Source organism: Oncorhynchus tshawytscha, linkage group LG05 (assembly GCF_018296145.1).
Source record: "Oncorhynchus tshawytscha isolate Ot180627B linkage group LG05, Otsh_v2.0, whole genome shotgun sequence".
NCBI classification, from domain to species: Eukaryota; Metazoa; Chordata; class Actinopteri; order Salmoniformes; family Salmonidae; genus Oncorhynchus; species Oncorhynchus tshawytscha.
In genome coordinates, this window is record NC_056433.1 from 50,814,464 (window position 1) to 50,834,984 (window position 20,521).

At 43.5% G+C, this 20,521-nt stretch overlaps 1 protein-coding gene across 2 annotated transcripts; it reads left to right on the forward strand.

Annotated features, from left to right (window-relative positions):
- Nucleotides 1-128: 128 nt before the first annotated feature.
- On the forward strand, nucleotides 129-20,186 carry LOC112250782 (zinc finger RNA-binding protein). 2 transcript variants are annotated; one of them, XM_024421205.2, is made up of 19 exons: nucleotides 129-434; nucleotides 5,144-5,402; nucleotides 5,582-5,696; nucleotides 5,958-6,176; nucleotides 6,344-6,648; nucleotides 7,323-7,508; nucleotides 7,737-7,956; nucleotides 8,110-8,264; nucleotides 8,359-8,478; nucleotides 10,388-10,569; nucleotides 11,343-11,469; nucleotides 11,637-11,845; nucleotides 14,072-14,243; nucleotides 15,402-15,576; nucleotides 17,007-17,095; nucleotides 17,313-17,408; nucleotides 17,505-17,616; nucleotides 17,929-18,026; nucleotides 18,325-20,186. In XM_024421205.2, exons 1-19 carry the CDS (start codon nucleotides 382-384, stop codon nucleotides 18,502-18,504), a joined length of 3,072 nt encoding a protein of 1,023 aa, XP_024276973.1. In that variant the 5' UTR covers nucleotides 129-381; the 3' UTR covers nucleotides 18,505-20,186. The 2 variants fall into 2 exon arrangements, with proteins under 2 accessions (XP_024276973.1, XP_024276972.1); XM_024421204.2 differs by having other exon boundaries at nucleotides 138-434; nucleotides 11,634-11,845.
- Nucleotides 20,187-20,521: the final 335 nt, after the last annotated feature.

Consider the following 20,521-nt stretch of genomic DNA (forward strand, 5'->3'; position numbering starts at 1 on the left):
TAGTGCGCGTGTGCACAAACTCAGTCAGCCTTGCATTCATTCTAAGCAACGCGACTTTGGCAAAGCGTGAAGTTTATAGAACTTTACTGTGTTCGTAACATATTCTAGTTTTGGGAACATATATTTTTTGATCCGATGTTTCATCAATGATAACATTTGCAGAATGTCTGCCCAGTTTCACCTAGCTCCATCATCTCCCACTACTAGACCTCCTCTCACTACCACATTTGGCGGTGAAAAAGCATTGGACTGATGCTTCAGTTTTATAGCCCCTGTGACGTCTATGTGGTTAAATATCCAAGCGTGCGCGCGAATGGTACCTGACGGACACGTGACAGATAGCGGATCCCGTCTGGTGGTCCGGTTACAGTAGATGCCAAGATGGCTGCAAGCAATTATTATGGGTTCACTCATGGTGCCGGTCCGCAGTACAGGTAATTACATAGCTTCTGGCTATGGGTAGCATGCACTCATCCCGAGTCGTCGCCCGGTTTTGTTGCGACGAGTATGCCTCCAAACGCCTCATTGCCGGTGCGATATTGCTATCTCGAGGCCTTGGGAGTGCAATGGATATGCTAGCCAGATTAGTTAGCTAACGTTACTGTTAGGCATCAAAGCAGGTTCCATTCTTGCCTGGCTAGGGAGAGTTTCGTACTTGGAATGTAATGAAACCTCAAACTCTCAATCGTTTAGCAAAGATGATTAACTAGCTACTGTACCTAGCTTGATATCTGTGTAGTAAAATGGCTAGCTAGTTAGCTTTTTTTCCTAGCGGTAGGGACATTCGAATTAGTTAAATTGAGGTCCAGAGGTGTAATCATTAGTCCAAACAGTTGCGTTTTGCAACGAAAACTAAAGTTTCTATTATTGGACAAATTCAGATAGTCTTCCCCCCCGTTCCGTTTAAGAAACGTTTTGCAACAAAATCGGCGTAACGAATATGCCCCTGGTCAGCTTCAAACTAGCAGTCACATTTTGGGCGAATATGCTAAATTTTTAGGCGGTTCAGTTGCAGATAGAGATCCTATGAATAGAGCCGACATGATTCATTGTTATAAATGTAGAGGGTTGTTTTGTTATAACATATTTATATAACTAGAGGACTCCTGATCTCTCCAGGAGTGAGAAGTATAATTGTTTGTCTTAATTTGTTGTCTAGTACTGTCTTTTTGCTAGCTAGGGCCATCTACTTTAAGTGCTGCCCTTCTTCCCAGTAGCCACTTGGTGTGTGAACTGCTGACTGCTCATAACTTGCAGATTGTTGACACATCGACCTTGATTAAGGGGCAGGGCAATTTGTGATTGTTGTGGTCCGAAACAAAAATGTCTCCACTGAGTTATTTGAGGAAGGAAAGAGCGGAAGGCTCCACACCTCTCTCACTTGAGTATCTCACCTAGTTATTTTCAGATGTCATTTTAGCAACCGTTTGTGTGTTCTATCCCAGTCTGCTCCTCTACATGTAGGCTTTACAGACGCTCCCCAACCGTTGGCTGCAACCCTTCGAATTTAGTGTACCCTGCTCAGCCTATGCTGCCCTTCAGTCCCTAGACTTTTTGGCCCTGACAGAAACATGAGTCAACCCAGAGAACACTGCTACTCCAGCTGCTCTACATCTGACTACATTTTTATCTCGTACTCCGAGAGCATCTGGTTGCCGCGGTGGTGGCACAGGGCTGCTCATTTTTGATTTTCTCTTCCCTCACTCACCTGTCCATCTCCTCATTTTAATTTCATACTGTCACTTGTCCACTCAAGCTTAACATTGTCATCTATTGCCCAACAGGTGCCCTTAGAGAGTTCCTTAATGAGCTTGACACCTTGATAAGCTAATTTCTAGATGGCTCGCCACTCTTCGTAATGGGCGACTTCAACCTCCCGACGTCTGCCTTCAATGCATTTCTTTCCAACTTTCTCTTTCCCCTCCTTGCCGCTTTTGACCTCACCCTTTCCCAATCCCCTCCCACTCACAGGGCAGGCAATACACTTGACCTCGTCTTTTCTAGGAGGCTGCTCACCTGCTAATCTCACTTTAAACCCCATCCAGGTCTCTGATCACTTTGTTTCCTTTTCTGTCTCCCTCTCTTCCAACCATAGCCACGCAGCCCCTACCGAGATGGTCATACGCCATCGCAATCTTCGCTTTCTCTCTCCCACTACTCTCTCCTCTTCTATCCTATCATCTCTCCCTTCTGCTAAATCCTTCTCCCTCCTCAGCTTCAAACTAGCAGTCACATTTTGGGGCGAATATTTTGCAGCCAACGGTTGGGGAGCGTCTGTAAAGCCTACATGTAGAGGAGCAGACTGGGATAGAACACACAGTTGCCTCTTCGACCCTACTATCCTCCCTTTCTACATCCTATAACTCGCACTGTCCCCTTTCCTCCCGGCCGGCTTGGCCCTCCCCTCTTGCTCTGTAGCTGAGCGACTCATTGCGCGCTCACAGAACAGGACTGCGGGCAGCAGAGTGAAAATGAAGGAAACTAAACTTCCAGAGGACCTATCATCCTTTCACTCACTCCTCTCTACCCTTCCTCTCTATCTGCTGCTAAAGCCACTTTCTACCATTATACATTTCAAACTTCTTGCTCTAACCCTAGGCAACTCTTTTCCACCAGTCTCTGACCAACTCTGTCGCTATATCTCTCAGAATGATCTTCTTGGCCTTAACCAGTGAGGCTTCAAGACGGGTCACTCAACCAAGACTTCTCTGTGTCAAGGAGGCTTTCTGCACTGCCAAAGCTGACTCTCTCTCCCCTGTTAGCATATAAACGCACAAGACATGGAAGAATGTGTTAAATTGCATGAAATTAGCTTTAAAACGGCCCTTAAAATCTCTGCCTCAATGTAGAATTGTGGGAAATTTGCTTTAAAACTACAATCTTCTCTCCGCCAACAAGAGGGGTGTGAACAGTTTGGGGTCGCATGGGTTGTGAGGTGGGGGTTTGTTACTACGCTGATGAATTACATTATCCATCCAGACCTTTGCCACCTAGGAAATTTGTGGCCGGACCTTCTTAAATTGTACTAAAGTACCCCTGTCCTAGATCTGTCCACTGCCACACCGTGAACCATCAGATCATCCTCTCTACCCTCTCAGGGCTCTGCACACTCTTGGATTGCATCTTACCTGGCAGGCCGCTCCTACCTGGTGACGTGGAGAGGATCTGTGTCTGCACTATGTACACTCAGTACTGGTGTTCCCCAGGGCTCGGTTCTAGTCCCTCTCCTCTTCTTGCTATACACCAAGTTACTCAGCTCTGTCATATCATCACATGGTCTCTCCTATCATTGCTATCTCTCCTATCATTGCTATAATCCAGGTACTTGTCCTCTACCGTCTGGACTACTGTAACTCTCTGTTGGCTGGGCTCCTTGCTTGTGCCACCAACTTATCCAGAATGCTGCAGCCTCTCTTGAACTAGCACTCACACTTGACTAATTTCCCTCGTAGCCATGACTTTTCTGAATAATGTACTTACTATAACTGTGATATGTGGTTGTCCCACCTAGCTACAGTATCTTAAGATGAATGCACTAACTGTAAGTCGCTCTGGATAAGAGCGTCTGCTAAATGATTAAAATGTAAACATTCCAAAATTCGTCCTGCTTAACTAGCATCCGGTTAAGCTTTTTTGGGGAGGAGCTGCCCCTTGAAAAATGACAAGTTTGTTAGCTAGCTTCTTGCTAACTTTACTTGCTAAATAAATAATTGTTGCCTAATGTCAGTGTCTGTGTACTGTCATTATAATATCCAGAGAGAGTCATGTCAAGTGAACCTGGCAGCCGTGACAATGAATAATATTAGTTTTGGCTATAATGTTCCATGTGGCTCAGTTGGTAGAGCATGCCGCTTGCAATGTCATGGTTGTGGGCTCGATTCCCACAAGGACCAGTAATTAGAAAAACATTTTATGAAATGAATGCACTCACAACTGCAAGTCGCTCTGGATATGAACGTCTGCTAAATGACTAAGATGTCAAATGTATTATCAGCCAACCAGATCAGTAACCCTTGCATTCCAGAGGGTGGATCCTTTGCTGCTTCAAACTGCAACCTAGAAATATGTTGCCAACCTATTTTATAGTCAGAATACTTTGTTTTTAACCGTCACCACCATACATTAACACTATTCCTAGATGTTTACATGGCAGCCTAGAGCTACTAGTTGCCAGCTCATTCTGCATCTGCTGTAGGCCTATTATTGATTTGAGTGACAGCTTTCAGTCTCAGTTGATGCCTCTGAACTAGTGGTGCAGCAGTGGCTGATGTTGATTACAGTAATAATGGATAATTATTTTTGTGCATAAATCGGGATCATTTACATATGCTACCTGACTGTCGACGTCATTGCACTCTACTTTTATAGAAACATTGCTTTCTTTGGTCAAGTTCCTTTGCATTGTCTGCCTTGTGTGTAGTTGTGTACCAGGACACTACAGTGTGAGGAACAGCCTAAACATTTTCGCAGCTTTAATTTGGGTGCTTATTCTCCCCATAATCTATTACATTTATGTCCTTTTCCCACATGAAACAAAGCTGGGTTATTCCAGACAAAATGCTGACAGATGATTTTAGAACACCTGTGTTGGGAATGCTGTCTGTTAGCATCACAATCCATGCTAATGATAAGGCTGTTGCTTTGTTTGCAAGGTCATCCTTTTGGCATTGCATATTCTGCAGGAAATTGATTTCATGTAGAGTGTCGTAGTCTGCTCAGTATTTTCTGTATTGTAGGTGATGAGTTCTTTCAGGACTCATCCTTGAGTAATTGTTTAACTTAAACTGGTGTTTCAGTAAATAGGGGCCTCAACAAATCAGGGCAGCGTGTGCTGTAGGTAAATGCATCAAGCATGATCCTATTTAATAGATGGCCTGTCTCTAGACAGCCACAGTTGATGCTGTTTGTAAATGCTATCTTTTGATTGAAGATGCTAGCTTCGAACTCTTCTACAAGTGTTTAAATCCACATTATGAAATGTTCCTGTTCGGTAGGCAACAGTGTTTGACGAGAAAAATAGCCTAGTTGTACAGTACTCAGACTACACACTTACCATTTAGAGATGGGCTTGACAGAACATTTTCTGTTTACAATGTGCCTCATTCTTCACTCCAACTTCTCCATCTTGTCTCTGTCACCACAGCGTTCAGCCTCCACCGGCCTTTGCCCACCCCACCACAGCCAGCTACAGTGTTCAGCCGGCTCCTGCCGTGGCCCATGCAGTGACCGCCTCCTATGCCCCTGCCCCTGCACAAGCAGCCAGGCCCGTGGCCTCTGCCCCTTACCTGGCGGCCTACCAGACCCACCCTGCCCCCCCAGATTATGGCTATCGGCAGCCGGACCCTACGCCCCAACCAACCACCACCCCACAGGCGTACCAGCTACCGGTATACACCGAAACGGTCAGTTCCATTTCCTTTCTTTAGCATCCTGTTGCGTGCTGTCGTCGTGTTTTATCTATTAGCTATTGTATATAAATGCAAGTACCTGGGGTGAGTTTTAGAATGTTCAAGTCACAATCTGTTTTGCATACACTTTTTCTTTTGCTATGCATGTTTTACTCTGTAAAACAACCTTTCAGGATAACTACAGTTACGGACGCCCACCTGCAGTCACTAGTTATGAGACTAAGCAGTACTACCAGACAAGTATAGCTCCAGCCCAGCGGACACCAACAGAAGCTTACTACCAGACAGGTGAGTCATTGCCAACCTCATTCCCATGCGTAATCCCACACAGACAATCATAACACTGCAATGCAAGAGCCACCGATTCATTTGAAAGGTTCTCTCTGAATGTGACTACATCGTTTTATACACTATTCATGAGAACATACTATCGTGCAAAAGAACTTGGCTGCTGGTAAACTGCAAAAGCCTGTGTATTGAATGTCGTGTAACTGGAGCCAAGCCTGTTTAACAACACTGTGATGATGATTTTCTTTTTCTTCCCTGTAGGTGTGAAGAGTGGCTACAGTCCGGTCAGCACAGTGTACAGCCAGCCCCCTCCACCACAGAGGCAGGTCACAGCTTTAAAGCCTCTGGCCCCCGCTAGCTCAGTGTCCACCAGCTATAACATCTACCCAGTGTCCACCAGTGTTCAGCAGCCTCCAACTCCCATCTCGTCTTACACCCCTTGCTCCTCCTTCAACTCCACAGCTGCCACCTCCTACTCGGGTAAGAGAGAGAGCTTCTTCCCACACTCCCAGAGCTCCACATTTAGCGCCAGGATCAACCCTTGTGAAATTCAAGCAAGCACAGCTTGCATATTTGTCACAGCATGTGTTTTTACTGTGTGACCCTCCCCCTTCTGCCCCGTCTCAACTCTCCATCTCTCACCTTAGGCATCAGCTACTCTACTTATGACTCGAGTGGCTACACTTCCACCCCCTCCTACTACCAACCTGCACAATTGCCTGCTCCCCAGCCGCCACCCCAGCAGCCCCAGCCGTCCATGCAGCTGCCTCACAAGCAGCTCACCAGCTCTTCCTGGAGCAATGCGGGCAGCAACATGGTGACCGCTCCCACAGTCAACGCCTACAAGAAGCCCATGTTCCACCAGAACAGGCTGCAGAAGCCCAAAGGGCCACCCAAGCAGCCCCAGCTGCACTACTGTGACATCTGCAAGATCAGCTGTGCTGGCCCGCAGGTAGTGGTGAACTGTCTGGGTGATACGTTATGAGAGGGACAGGTCATTTGTTGGCAACGGATGTAACGACTACAGAGTCAACTGAATGTACAGTATTTTAACATCAATCAAATGTATTTATAAATCCCTTTTTACATCAACCGATGTCACAAACTGCCATACAGAAACCCAGCCTAAAACCCAAAACAGCAAGCAACGCAGATGTAGAAGCACGGTGGGTAGGAAAAACTCCCTAGAAAGGCTGCAACCTAGGAAAAAACCTGAAAGGGAACCAGGGTCTGAGGGGTGGCCAGTCCTCTTCTGGCTGTGCCGGGTGGAGTTTATAACAGAACATGACCAAGATGTTCAAACGTTCATAGATGACCAGCAGGGTCAAATAATATTAATCACAGTGGTTGTAGAGGGTGCAACAGGTCAGCACCTCAGGAGTACATGTCAGTTCAGAGTTAGAGACAGCAGGTGCGGTAGAGAGAGAGAGTCGAAAACAGCAGGTCCAGGACAAGGTAGCACGTCTGGTGAACAGGTCAGGGTTCCATAGCCGCAGGCAGAACAGTTAAGCATGTAATGTGCCTAAGATGAGACATACTGTAGAAACCCAGGATTGACATTCAATGTTTTTTGCAGGTTTGTTTTTCTAGGGATGTTGAATTAATGTTGAATGGATTTCTCTGCAGACGTACCGGGAACACCTCGAGGGCCAGAAGCACAAGAAGAAGGAGGCTGCTCTGAAATCTGGCAGCGCGGTGGGGAGCAACGGGCCCCGGGGGATTCAGACCCAGCTGCGCTGTGAACTATGTGACGTTGCCTGCACTGGCGTAGACGCGTACGCTGCCCATATCCGAGGGGCCAAGCACCAGAAGGTAGCACAGCTGCACTGACAGGAAGATAAACATCAGGCAGCTAGCTAGCTAATTGAAGCCCTGTTTAGCTAGCTAATTGAAGCACTGTTTAGCTAGTTAATTTGTCTAGATCAGCTCTGTGATAGTTGTAAATGTTGGTGTTTCGTTAGTGTACCACTTTTAATAAGGTATTTATGTGATATCCCAGCTCACAATGGTTTGTTATTTCTCTCCCTTAACCCGGTATAGGTGGTGAAGCTCCACACCAAACTAGGCAAACCTATACCGTCAACTGAACCCATTTTAGTGAACAATGCTCCGATTATCTCAACGTCGACCGCTGGGAAGACGACCCCTATTGTCGTCACGTCAACTGCCCCTGTAGCCCCACCCAAACCGGTGATCGTAAACGCCGTCAAGGCCCCAGCACCTGTGAAGAAGCAAATCACACCCAAAATAACCCTTCTTGGTAAATCTTCCCAAGAAATCTGTGTTTAGTAGTTGTGACTATGATATCTGTGCTGACAGATTAAACCAATGATGGATAATTGAAGCAGTAATTTTGGACTCAAACTATACTTCTAAATTGCACCGTACTAATATTTGGCCTTCCTCTTGACAGCCAACAAGCTGGCCACCCCTCCATCAGCCAAGGTGGATGAGGACAAACAGTTAGCAACCGCTTCTAAGAGCGAGACCACGAGTGACGATGAGGACGGGGAAGGAGTGGGGGGGCAGGGGGACGTCCAGCCTGTGGGACATGACTATGTGGAGGAGGTAGGAGTTGTTTTTCTTGATTCACTAATCATTTGTAAAATATGCAAAGGTTATGGTATGTTCTAATGCAAGTTTCCATTTTGATGATGGGAAGGTGCGTAATGATGATGGGAAGGTGATTCGCTTCCACTGTAAACTCTGTGAATGCAGTTTCAATGACCCCAACGCTAAAGACATGCACCTAAAGGGACGCAGGCACCGGCTGCAGTACAAGGTCAGAAAGTGCATCATGTAGCGAAACATTTGTGCAAGGTGTTTCTAGAGCTAACCGCTACGTACTACAATGTACTTATTGTACTGGCAAAATTAATTGACTGTAACGTAAGCATTGAACACTTTGACCTGTTGTACAAGTGTATGTCAATACACAGCAAAACTATCACCACTAGATGGCAGACTTTGTTTAGGCAGGATGTAGAAATTGCTTGCAATGTCCTGTAGCCCCCTTGTCATTTGGCCATCAGTTGAATTATGTAATTTACATCAAATTATAAATGATTTGCATGACGGCTATATGCATACTTCTCAGTTTGAGAGCCTACTACTCACTAGGTGTGTGTGTGAGAGACAATGTGTGAATGTACAGTATCAGTCAAGTTTGGGCACCTACTCATTCAAGGTTTGTTTTCTTTATTTTTTACATTGTAGAATAATACTGAAGACATCAAAACTATGAAATAACACATGGAATCATGTAGTAACCAAAAAAGGGTTAAACAAATGTTTTATATTTTAGATTCTTCAAATAGCCACCCTTTGGCTTGATGACAGCTTTGCACACATGGCATTCTCTCAACCAGCTTCACCTGGAATGCTTTTCCAACAGTCTTAAAGGAGTTCCCACATATGCTGAGCACATGTTGGCTGCTTTTCCTTTACTCTGCTGTCTGACTCATCCCAAACCATCTCAATTTGGTTGAGGTCAGGGGATTGTGGAGGCCAGGTCATCTGATGCAGCACTCCATCACTCTCCTTCTTGGTCAAATAGCCCTAACACAGTTTGGTGGCCTGTGGAAAAACAAATGATAGTCCCACTCAGCGCAAACCAGATGGGATGGCGTATTGCTGCAGAATGCTGTGGTAGCCATGCTGGTTAAGTGTGCCTTGAATTCTAAGTAAATCACAGACAGTGTCACCAGCAAAGTACCCCCACAACATAACACCACCACCTCCATGCTTTACGGTGGGAAACGCATGCGGAGATCATCCGTTCACCCACACCATGTCTCACAAAGACACGGTGGATGGAACCAGAAATCTCCAATTTGGACTTCAGACCAAAGTACAGATTTCCACCAGTCTGATGTCCATTACTTGTGTTTCTTGGCCCAAGCAAGTCTTCTTATTGGTGTCCTTTAGTGGTTTCTTTGCAGCAATTCGACCATGAAGGCCTGATCTACGTAGTCTCTGAGCAATTGATGTTTAGATGTCTGTTACTTAAAGCATTTATTTGGGCTGCAATTTCTGAGGCTGGTAACGCTAATGAACTTGTCCTCTGCAGCAGAGGTAACTGTGGGTCTTCCATTCCTGTGTCGGTCCTCATGAGAGACAGTTTCATCATAGCACTTGGTTTTTGCGATTGTACTTGAAGAAACTTTCAAAATTCTTAACATTTTCCATATTGACTGACCTTCATGTCTTAAAGTAATAATGGGCTGTTATTTCTCTTTGCTTATTTGAGTTGTTCTTGCCATAATATGGACTTAGCCCTATTTGGTAAAAGACCATCTTCTGTATACCCCCCTACCTTGTCACAACGCAACTTATTGGCTCAAGTGCATTAAGAAGGAAAGAAATTTCACAAATGAACTTTTAAGAAGGCTTACCTGTTAATTGAAATGAATTCCAAGAGTGTGCAAAGCTGTCATCAAGGCAAAGGGTGGCTACTTTGAAGAATCTCAAATCTAAAAATATTTTGATTTAACACTTTTTAGATTGTTTAACACTACATGATTCCATATGTGTTATTTCATTGTTTTTGTCTTCACTATAATTCTATCATTTAGAAAATTGTAAAAATAAAGAAAAACCCTGTAATGAGTAGGTGTGTCCAAATTTTTGACTGCTACTGTATGAATGACAGCTCTTGACATTGTTACTATCCCTTCATTCCCCTCCTGTAGAAGAAGGTGAACCCAGAGCTGCCGGTGGAGATCAAGCCCAGTAACCGGGCCAGGAAACTACAGGAGGGCAAACTTAGGAAACAGAAACAGAAGGCTGTGCTGAAGAGACAGAGGGATGATGAGCAGCGCTGGCACTTGGAGATGAGGTCAGAGCCAGACAGCAGCTGGCACACAGAGATGAGGTGAGAGCCAGACTGCAGCTGGCACACAGGGATGATGTCAGAGCCAGACAGCAGCTGGCACACAGAGATGAGGTCAGAGCCCTTGCTTAGGCATAGATCTAGGATCAAGCTTACCCGCCCCAAAAATCCTTGTGTCATCCATTTGGGGTTAAACGGATAGTGCAAGATTTTGGCAATTAAGCCTTTTTCTACTTACCCAAAGTCAGATGGATACCATTTTTATCTCTCTGCGTGCAGTTTGAAGGGAGTTGCTAACTAGTGTTATTGAAATGGCTAACTAGCATGTACAGCTGTACCTGTAGACTTCCAGTCATTGCACATACTTATAGCTGTACTTATAGACTTAGTCATTAGACTTAGGCATTGCGCTAATGCTCGTTAGCAATGGCTTGCGAAACTACCTTTAACTGCCTTTTAAACTGCACGCAGAGATAAAAAATTTAAAAAACCTATCGAGTTCAACTGAAAAAGGGCTTAATTGCCAAAATCTTTTAAGGTCTGAGCAGTGCTTAGGGGCTTTTCTTGGAGATGATTTCAGAGGAAGGCAGAGTAGGGGAACCCTGCTGCTGAGTCCACTACCCATATAGTTCTGAAACCCAACATCTTAAGTGCTGAAAACTCTTGAATCCCCCTGCATAATCTGGCCAAATACCTTTCAACAGTCTCAAAGATGTCTTATAACTCCTGATCAGCATCAGACGGGTAACTCAGCAGAAAGATCTACCCAGTCTGAATATTTAATAATCCTGTGCTGTATTTGTCTCCTCTGCCAGGCGCTATGAGGAGGACATGTACTGGAGGAGGATGGAGGAGGATCAGCTATACTGGGGGGAGCAGAGACGCAGGATGCCCCCCCCTCCACTCATGAGCCGGCCTGGCATGCCAGTGCCACCCCTACTGGTGAGAATCAATGATTCAATCAATGTTTGGTCTATGTGAACTTGATCACTTGAGGGAAAACTGGTGCAACCAGGATTGATGTATTTAGCTTTTCAGTTTGTTTCCAGACGTATTTCGTTGTAGAGAGAAACTGGTTCTATTCAGCTCTTCTCTTCTCCCCTTAGCAGCCCGTGCGTCGGCCAGACTCCCCAGACGACCGCCACATCATGGCCAAACACTCCACTGTCTACCCTGTGGAGGAGGAGCTGCAGGCGGTGCAGAGGATTGTGTCCCACTCTGAGCGAGCCCTCAAACTGGTGTCTGACTCCCTGCTGGAGAAAGAGCCCCCTGCTGTTGCTCCTAAGACTGATACAGAGGCTGATGCTGGCGAGAAAGGGTAAGAGCTGTATGGGTCTGTACTAGTGCACACCTTTCTATTGGAATGTTCTGTAATGCTGTTCCCTCCTGGTGTGGGCCATCGGTGTGTTGTAGGGTTGGGGGGGAGCTTTCAGGATTGCCATCGTGATGTCACACAAACATTTTTTTATATATTTGAGTTTGTCTGCTTCTCCGGAGTCTGTGAGCACACTGCAGGACAACATGCCAAATGGCCTATTTCCTATTTGCCATAGCCTAATACATTTCGATACATATGTGGTAGTTAGACTATTCTCAAAATGCAAGAGAACAATGTAGATTGTAGAGAGAGCACCAAATCACTCCGTTATCTGGCTTATTGTTTTTAAAATCTTGATTTCTCTCTTTCTCCCCATTTTCCCATTTAATTAAAATGTGAGTTGTTGGCATAAGCATACTAGCCTACTCTTTCAATATCAACCATCAAATGAATCTATAGGTCTAGCGGTGTTGTGAATATCCTACATAAAAACATAATATAGTAATAATGAGAGGGAGAACAAACCATTGCAAGTTGAACCAATCAAATAGAAAGTTTAAACAAACCTGGTACTTTTCTGCTTTACTTGACTAAAGTGTGGGCAAAATCAACTTCGCCGTCGGAAAATCCCTCCTTGCAAACCAAAAAGCCAATAATATAGGCCTACACACAGGCTACTGTCAGTAAAAGTAGCAGTGAAAGGTACTTTGAGAAGTTTAAACGTATTAACGAATATGTATAATATTGTTGAAGTCTTTGTTACTGTCCTTGAATTGTGTAACGGGCAATTGGGCATAAGCTCCCACAGCAGCACTTTCAATAAGCTGGAACAAAAGTGTGTTTGAAATAGCTTACAGATTTTGCATTTATATAAGTCAACAACAATCAGATCAAATAAATGATTTAGCCTATAACGCTCTTTATAACACTTGAATGAACATTGGCTTATGCTAATAACGAATAGGCCTATTAGTATATGCCTTTTGCCTACTGAACTGTACAAATCCTAAATATAAGCCTACAAGTTAAAAAATAAAGTAGACAAAATATGTAAATAAAAATAACTGAAATTAGTGCAAAAAAAACAAGTCTTTCAATGTTTGACAGAATATTTTAGCTTATCCTATAGGTCTTTCATCTTTGAATATAGGCATTTCAAATTAAATGAAGTGCAACGAGGAACCATCAGGTCTAATTGTTTTAAACACATCTACGGCCTACCTAAAGGTTTCTGGCAAGGAACATGTTAGTGGAATTTCTAAATTCCTGTATGTTTTGTAGCCAAAACCAGATTCTCACTCATTCTAATTCATTAATGAGTTGTAAGTTCATTAATTATGCATGAAGTAGATTGAGACCAGTCTTAAAAGCCAAAAGTAACAGCGTTTATTTCAAGAGAGTACTGAAGCATACACATTTTTCCACAGGTTATAAACTGAACATGACATCATCAGTTTATCCCCCCTCTCTCCGATTCTCACAAGAGCCCATTGTTCATTAGGCCTCGAACGTCTCCCAGACATTTCTTATCTGTCTGACAAGCCATAGCCTCGCTCCTCCGTTAACTTCCCAGGAGGCACAGACAATTAATTCGTTCTGCTTACATTTTCAGTAACAGCTTAACCAATAACTTTTACTTTTCATACCATAACATAATAGTATTAGAATAAATGGTTCTAATCAATAATGTATACATAATTAATCATCTAAACTATAATTTCCTCTAACAGAACACCAGCATGTTCACCTTCTCTGTCCAAGAGTAGCAAACTCAGTAGGAAGATGGACTTGTAAATGTTGAGAGGTTTTACAGTCAAACTGTTGGAAAGTAGCTTAATGGAAGAATGTTGCAAATGCGCTTACCCAGATCAAGATGAAATAACCAATTAGCCTACACTTGATATGGCTATAATATTTGTTTTTAAAAGGTAGGCTAATATAACTAATATGAATCATAGCCCTACCAATTTGAAAATCATGCAGCCTAGACTAGATTAAAAAAAAGAACTAGGTCTAACACGGTTTAGGCCTAGCAATGTTTCTTTCATATTGCTTTCTTCCCGCCAATTGACTCCTCTTTTAGCAACGCGTAGACGATACACATGTATATCAACGATGTTTGGACAGGACAATGTATCATTCCAGACATCGCTCAACCTTAGCATGTAGCCTGATGTGTATTTTTGTTTACCCATCCCTGCTTGACCTCTGATCCCTGGTGTGTAGACCTGACACTCAGGCGGCCCGTATGCTGAAGGGGGTGATGAGGGTTGGCATTCTGGCCAAGGGCTTGCTGCTCCACGGGGACAGGAACGTGGAGCTCATCCTGCTGGCTGCCAAGAAGCCCACCCTCTCTCTACTGAAAGACATCGCTGAGCAGTTGCCCAAAGAACTGACGGTAAGATAATTCTCATCTTCCCTTAAGTGGAATCATATCTTTTGGGATCCACTGTGTATGAGATGGTGTGGTTTTTCTACATGCTGTTGGATTATACACTAGAAAATAACACGTCAACTGTTATAAGGAACAGTTGGGGACTTTTCCCGATCATCTTTGATGCTATATTTGGTCAAAAAAGGAAGTCTGATTTTCATAATCAAATGACAAACCACAGCTCTTGACTTCATGTCATGAAGTTGTCATCAGGCTGCACCAACACTAGAAAAGGAATTTACTGTATCATTAATGATTCAAGGAGAGTGGTTTCCCCTCTGTCTGTATTGCAGAGCTCAGTTCCTAAACCTGCAATCCTCTGAACAGTGAAACGTGTATTTGCATCTGTGGTGCCTGAGACGCCAAGATTAGTGCTGATGGGACACAATACCAGTCTGTGCCTTACCAGTGGTCACAACATTTAGCCTACAGATGGGCATCAAGACTATTCAAGAAGAAACAGTCAAGGAAAGGACCTATACCAAAAAGACTTGTGTTCAAATGGTATTTGTTTTCTTTCAAATGCTTTAGCCTGATTTACGTTATGAGCTTGTCTGGCACAATAGAATCAACAACAAAAATGATTGCTGGATTTTCACATCTGGCACTCCAGCAGGTTCAGTTAAATGTCCAAAGCATTTGAAAGAACCCAAATACTATTTGAACCCAGGTCTTATAAAAAATTCAATTAGCATATTAGACTGTGGTGTGTGTGTCGCATTTCCTTCCTCTGAAGTTCTGGTATAATAGTGTTTTTCATCAGAAGTGCTTTTGACTGATCTTTAGTACCACTGCCTGGTTATGAGTCATGACACCTGTACCCTACAGAGACTGTGGCTATATTTAAACATGTACTTCCCTAAGGTTACATGAAGCCCCCCCAAAAGAAAAAACCTGTTAATAGAATTACTGTCTCTTAAGCATTTGTCCACTTCCACAAGATCATATAAATGGGCATTTCTTTAAAGTTAAATGCAGCTATTGAGAAATTATTTGAATATCTAGCGCCAAATACATAGTTAAGATTAATCCAGTGCCCCATCAAACGAACCCACCCCGCCCCCAGTCCAAAAAGATACCCCCTCTGTAGTGAGTAATACAAAGTGTCCTTTTAACCGGCAGACATTTTCTGAAGATCAGTATGAGGTACAGGCTCACCCTGAGGAAGCCAACATCGTGATTTTTTCGAGCAAGGAGCCAAAAATGCAGGTCACCATCTCTCTAACTTCGCCGCTGATGAGGGAGGACCCTGCCCCTGAGAAGGAGGAAAAGGCAGGAGACAAAGCGGCTGAGAAAGGTTAGAGAAGCCAAGCTTTCAGTCCAATAAATGCACTGTGTCTTCCAAAGCTCAAACTCAAAAAAATAAAATAAAAAAATGGGACTTTTAACCAAGCCCATAGACTTTCATCCAAATGTGGTAGATATCGTAGAATAACACTTTTGTTTCTCCTCTCCCGGCCCTCGAAGGTATGAAGTGAATTGACTCGCCCATTCATTTGTCTCTTGTTTTAATTTATCCATTATTTCCAGTACCAGTAGTCCCTCTGTTTTCCACTTTACTTTGTCCGATATGGAAATCTAAAGCAGGGCTCTCCGACCTTTCTATGCCATTTGTGTGTGTGTGTGTGTGTGTGTCTATGGACACATGCTCAGGGGAAACCAAGAAAAACAATGGAAGTGATGAACTATACAAAGATAATGCCCAGGGATGAGTGTGCTTCCATTAACATGACATGCAGGAATAATTGTATCACTTTTGATATCAATTTAAATGTCATTTTGTTAGCAATAATCTCCATCTAGGCTAATGTCAATTTATCATCTTATCAATAGTTAGTCAATAGTTGCTAATGGGGTTTTAAGAGGTGCCATGAAACCTCTCTCATCCCTGTTAACTGAAACGGCATCATCAAAGTATTGATTGACAAGGTGTTGGAGTGTCATTCTATCCCCACACAATGGTCTCTATTGAAGTTGGGACGAGATTGTTGAATTGATTAGTCTGCTATACAGTTAAACCCCTGTCGCATTGCGGCCTACTCGTAGAACCATTGTGAGATGCAAAACACTCCCTCACCTATGAGCTAATCTCCCCTTTTTTCTATCACTGTAAAGACCCGTACTTGGAAAAGGTTTCAAAATTTATATTTCCCATTGCTTAAGTTGTTGTTTGGGTTTGTTGATCAGTTTGTCCGCCTGTATCAGCAGACCTTGGCAAAACATACAGTATGTACATGCATTCCCCCCTGTAACAGAGGTGCTAACATCTATGACTCTTGCCACATGGAACATGGAAAGCCCCATTGTGCTACTGTAGCTTATCTTGTGAAATTACAGCTCTAAATGACTAAGGAGTTACCATTTGACATTCCATATGTCTATTCACTTCAATATGTCTATTGATAAATAGCATGATATGGCAATGGATGCATTAACAAGTCCCACATCAAAATTCCTTGAGTTCCCAAATCGAATGCATTATTGGCACATTTTCTTACCATGGAAGGGATTAGTGGAAAAGTAGTTGAATTACCCTGTTTGTCATATTTTGTTACTCAACACATCCAATGCAATCACTTAATATTTCCTCCCGACTTTCATTATCTCTCTTATTACCCATAACTCATGAGAAACTGGGTGAAACAGTACTGTAGGTGGGTCTGATGGACACAGTCATACGAGTGAGAGCAGTAATCAATGAGCCAGTGTGTTCCTCTCCTACTGTAGGGGTGCCTGAGAAAGACCCTCCTGATGTTCTGAACCAAAGGAAGTGCCTGGAGTACCTAGCTGCTCTGAGACATGCCAAGTGGTTCCAGGTAAAGAGAATATGTACAATGGCAAACCTGTTCACTCCTAAGTATCCCGAGTCCCAGATCGTGACTAAGACCGCAATGGAGTTGTCAAGACCGCACAAACAGATCTGGGACTAACGCCTAAGTACTGAGTCCCAGAATCTTCATAAACATGGTGCATAAACAGGGCCTAGGTAAAACAGTGCACTGTAACAGGTGTGTGTGTGTGTGGTATCTACAGGCTCGTGCCAACGGTCTTCAGTCCTGTGTGATCATCATTCGACTGTTACGGGATCTGTGCCAGCGAGTGCCAACCTGGGGCAAGATGCCAGCCTGGGTGAGGATGTTCTGTCTCTGTGTTCAGCTTCTTCTTTTTTAACGAAGCTAATTGACGTTAGTTCTTAAGTGGTATGTGTGAACTCCCTGTGTTCAGGCTATGGAGCTGCTGGTAGAGAAGGCCATCAGCAGTGCCACAGGGCCCCTCAGCCCAGGGGAAGCTATGCGTAGGGTCCTGGAGTGTATCGCCACGGGCATCCTACTGCCAGGTGAGGGAATTTGACAGTATTACTTGTTAGTATTAGTTAGCCAGGGTGCGCTCACTCCACATTTACTGCAGTTGTTTTGACCTGGATCCTCTTTGTTCTCTAATGCGTATTACAGGTCATTCAGGGGAAACTTGCATTTTGAACTGTACAGCGTGCTTTGTCAGCGGTATACATAGCTAGCAGTGTTACTTTACATTCTTGAAGCAGAAGTTGTTCAGAGCGGTGGTATGTAAAGCAGTGAGTGGAACAATATAAATAATGTAGCAGTAGTCTATATATAGCAGTTTGAGTGATTTGTGTTCCTTCTCTCAGACGGTCCTGGGCTGCTGGACCCCTGTGAGAAAGCCCAAACCGATGCTCTGGGGAGCATGACCAAGCAAGCCCGGGAAGACATTACTGCCAGCGCGCAGGTACTGTCACTACCACACTCTCACCATGTGATTGGGCATAATCAACAGTAACTTTTGGAAGTCTACCACCTTAGACTGGGAAACGGGGCGGTATACAGAAGACGTTGAATACAGATTTCTGTAAAGAAATCATGGCTAAACTATATGGGTACAGATCCACCTAACTTAACCCCTTAGTTATAAGTGCTAGCTCTGGTTACACTCCATTCGTGTTCGATTTTCACCCATTGATATGTGTGAGAACGGAATGTGTTTGAAGTCCACTGATCCACTTCTCCTCACATTTCTCTGGTTCCAGCATGCTCTGCGACTGCTGGCGTTCCGTCAGATCCACAAGGTTCTGGGGATGGACTCCCTGCCGGCGTCCAAGGCCAGCGCTCGGAACCGCAAGCGCAGACGGGATGGGAGCGAGACGGGAGAAGGAGAGGGGGAGGGAAAGAAAGACAAGAAGGAGGATGCAGAAGAGGTGGATGCTTGATCTCTCCCAGAGCAGTGTTAGCCTGGGCGCCTGCCTGGTTCTGCTGCTAATGTTGGCATAAGAATGATAGGGGAGTAATGCAGAAACGGACTGGCACCCAGGCTAGAGCAGGTTAGTAGTCTATACTGGCAGAATGTCACATCCTTTACGTTTTATTTTTATTCTCAAAATCTATATGAATATAACTGACTTAGTCGTAACATTTCTGCCTCCCCTAGAGGGAGGAGAGAACGGGAGTGGAAAGGTAAAGATTATTTACTATAATTCTCTCCCATGCATTCTGTACTGTAACATACTGTAGATGTACTTCAAATCGTGCTGAAAATTGACTTTAACGTCACTGACTGACTGAGATTAAGGAGCTAATGACTGATAGCCTGATCCCAGATCTGCATGTGCTTCAGTCAAAGTCCTCTTCATGTATTTATGGCATGGAAACGATTGTCAGAGGAGTCAATGATCGTCAGGAGTTTGCTAAAGCACAAACTGATCTGGAACCAGGCTAAATGATTGAATCATTCCATTTCCAGAATATTTGCCCACTCAGCTACTGAAGCCCTCCCATTTTCAGTACCTGTACTGTTACTTACCATTGTCTTCTATGTACTGTAAGTACTCTTACATGGATACCTACATTGTAACAAAGCTCTTTTAGCTTTTTCCCTGCTTTTCTTATTGAAGACTAGCTTTAATCCTATACTGCACAGGCTAGTTCAAGTGTTTTATTATATACCGAAGACTGCAGGAGTTTCTCATCTAGGTGCATGAATTGAGATGAGTTCTGTAGATGAGGATGGGTTTTGCTGATGGGTCCGGGGTGAAGCCCTGTTATTCAAGAGGTTTTAAATACAAAGACATGGGTCAATTAAAGTATGTTTTAAGAATGTACAGTTCATTGTGCCTAAATTGCAGGCAATGACACATTTCAAATTCGAAAGCTGTAATGTAAAGAAAAACACTTTGAAAACATTGCTCTTTGAAAAGCACTCCGTATAGTCTATAAAGAGGCCTACACATTTGTCAGGACACCTGAAAGAAAAGAAAATCTGCTATGTACAAGTTTGTGCCACAAAACACTTAAGGGAATCACTGGATAATAGAAAATGTTTTGTCTAAGAGGAGTTGAGTGATCGCTCATACAGTATGTTGCACAGTCTAAGTCTAGCATGCTGAGGGAATGAAGCACTTATAAAATGACTGATATTATATGCAGCCATATATTTATCATGTAAACTTGCCTATTAACAATCTGTCTTTTGTGTTACTGGGGGAAAATGTCTTGAGTGAGAACTAAAGTATGGATATCTACTGAAATAATCCAGGGATAATAGTCTTTAGACTTTCTTCCTTGTGCCTGCATTGTTTTGTCTAGGAAATGTCATATCTGTGGACTGAAGGTTCTAAAGGGGGAACATTTTTAACTGGATCATGCAACATTTTGAAGATCTTATTCACATCCTGTATCTTTGTGCATTAAGGTTTTGTAAGAAGCAGATTGTGCTTTTCATTGATTTTATTTACAGAGAGCATCTGCGCAGCACCGTTTTAACTTTTATCTTTGGAGGATGTTGCAATTGAATTTGTATTGTTGAACGGAGAGTTAACATTGCTGTAATATTTTAATTTCTTTGTAGTGGCGCCTTATACCAAGGATGAATATTAAAGACTTAACCCATGGTCTACTTTTTTGATTATGTGAATATTTTTGTTGTTGACAGAACTTGCATTCCACACCTTGTAAAATGTTTTTCCATTCATATTGCCACTGAAAAAATGGTCAGGGCTTCCACAAAGTAGAAATTGTATCCTATCACACCCCTCTGGTATATTGACTATAAAGGGTGCAGCAATCAGATGAGATGGACTAAAGTGGGTAATGATTTGCCTGGAACACTGAAGTTGAATTCCGTATGGCAGAAATGAGTGTTTGAATCAGGAAAGTTCTCTCAACCTCTAAGCCAGAATGTTGAATGCATTTATTTTAACGTACTTTACCAGTTGCTCATGCGGTTGGACT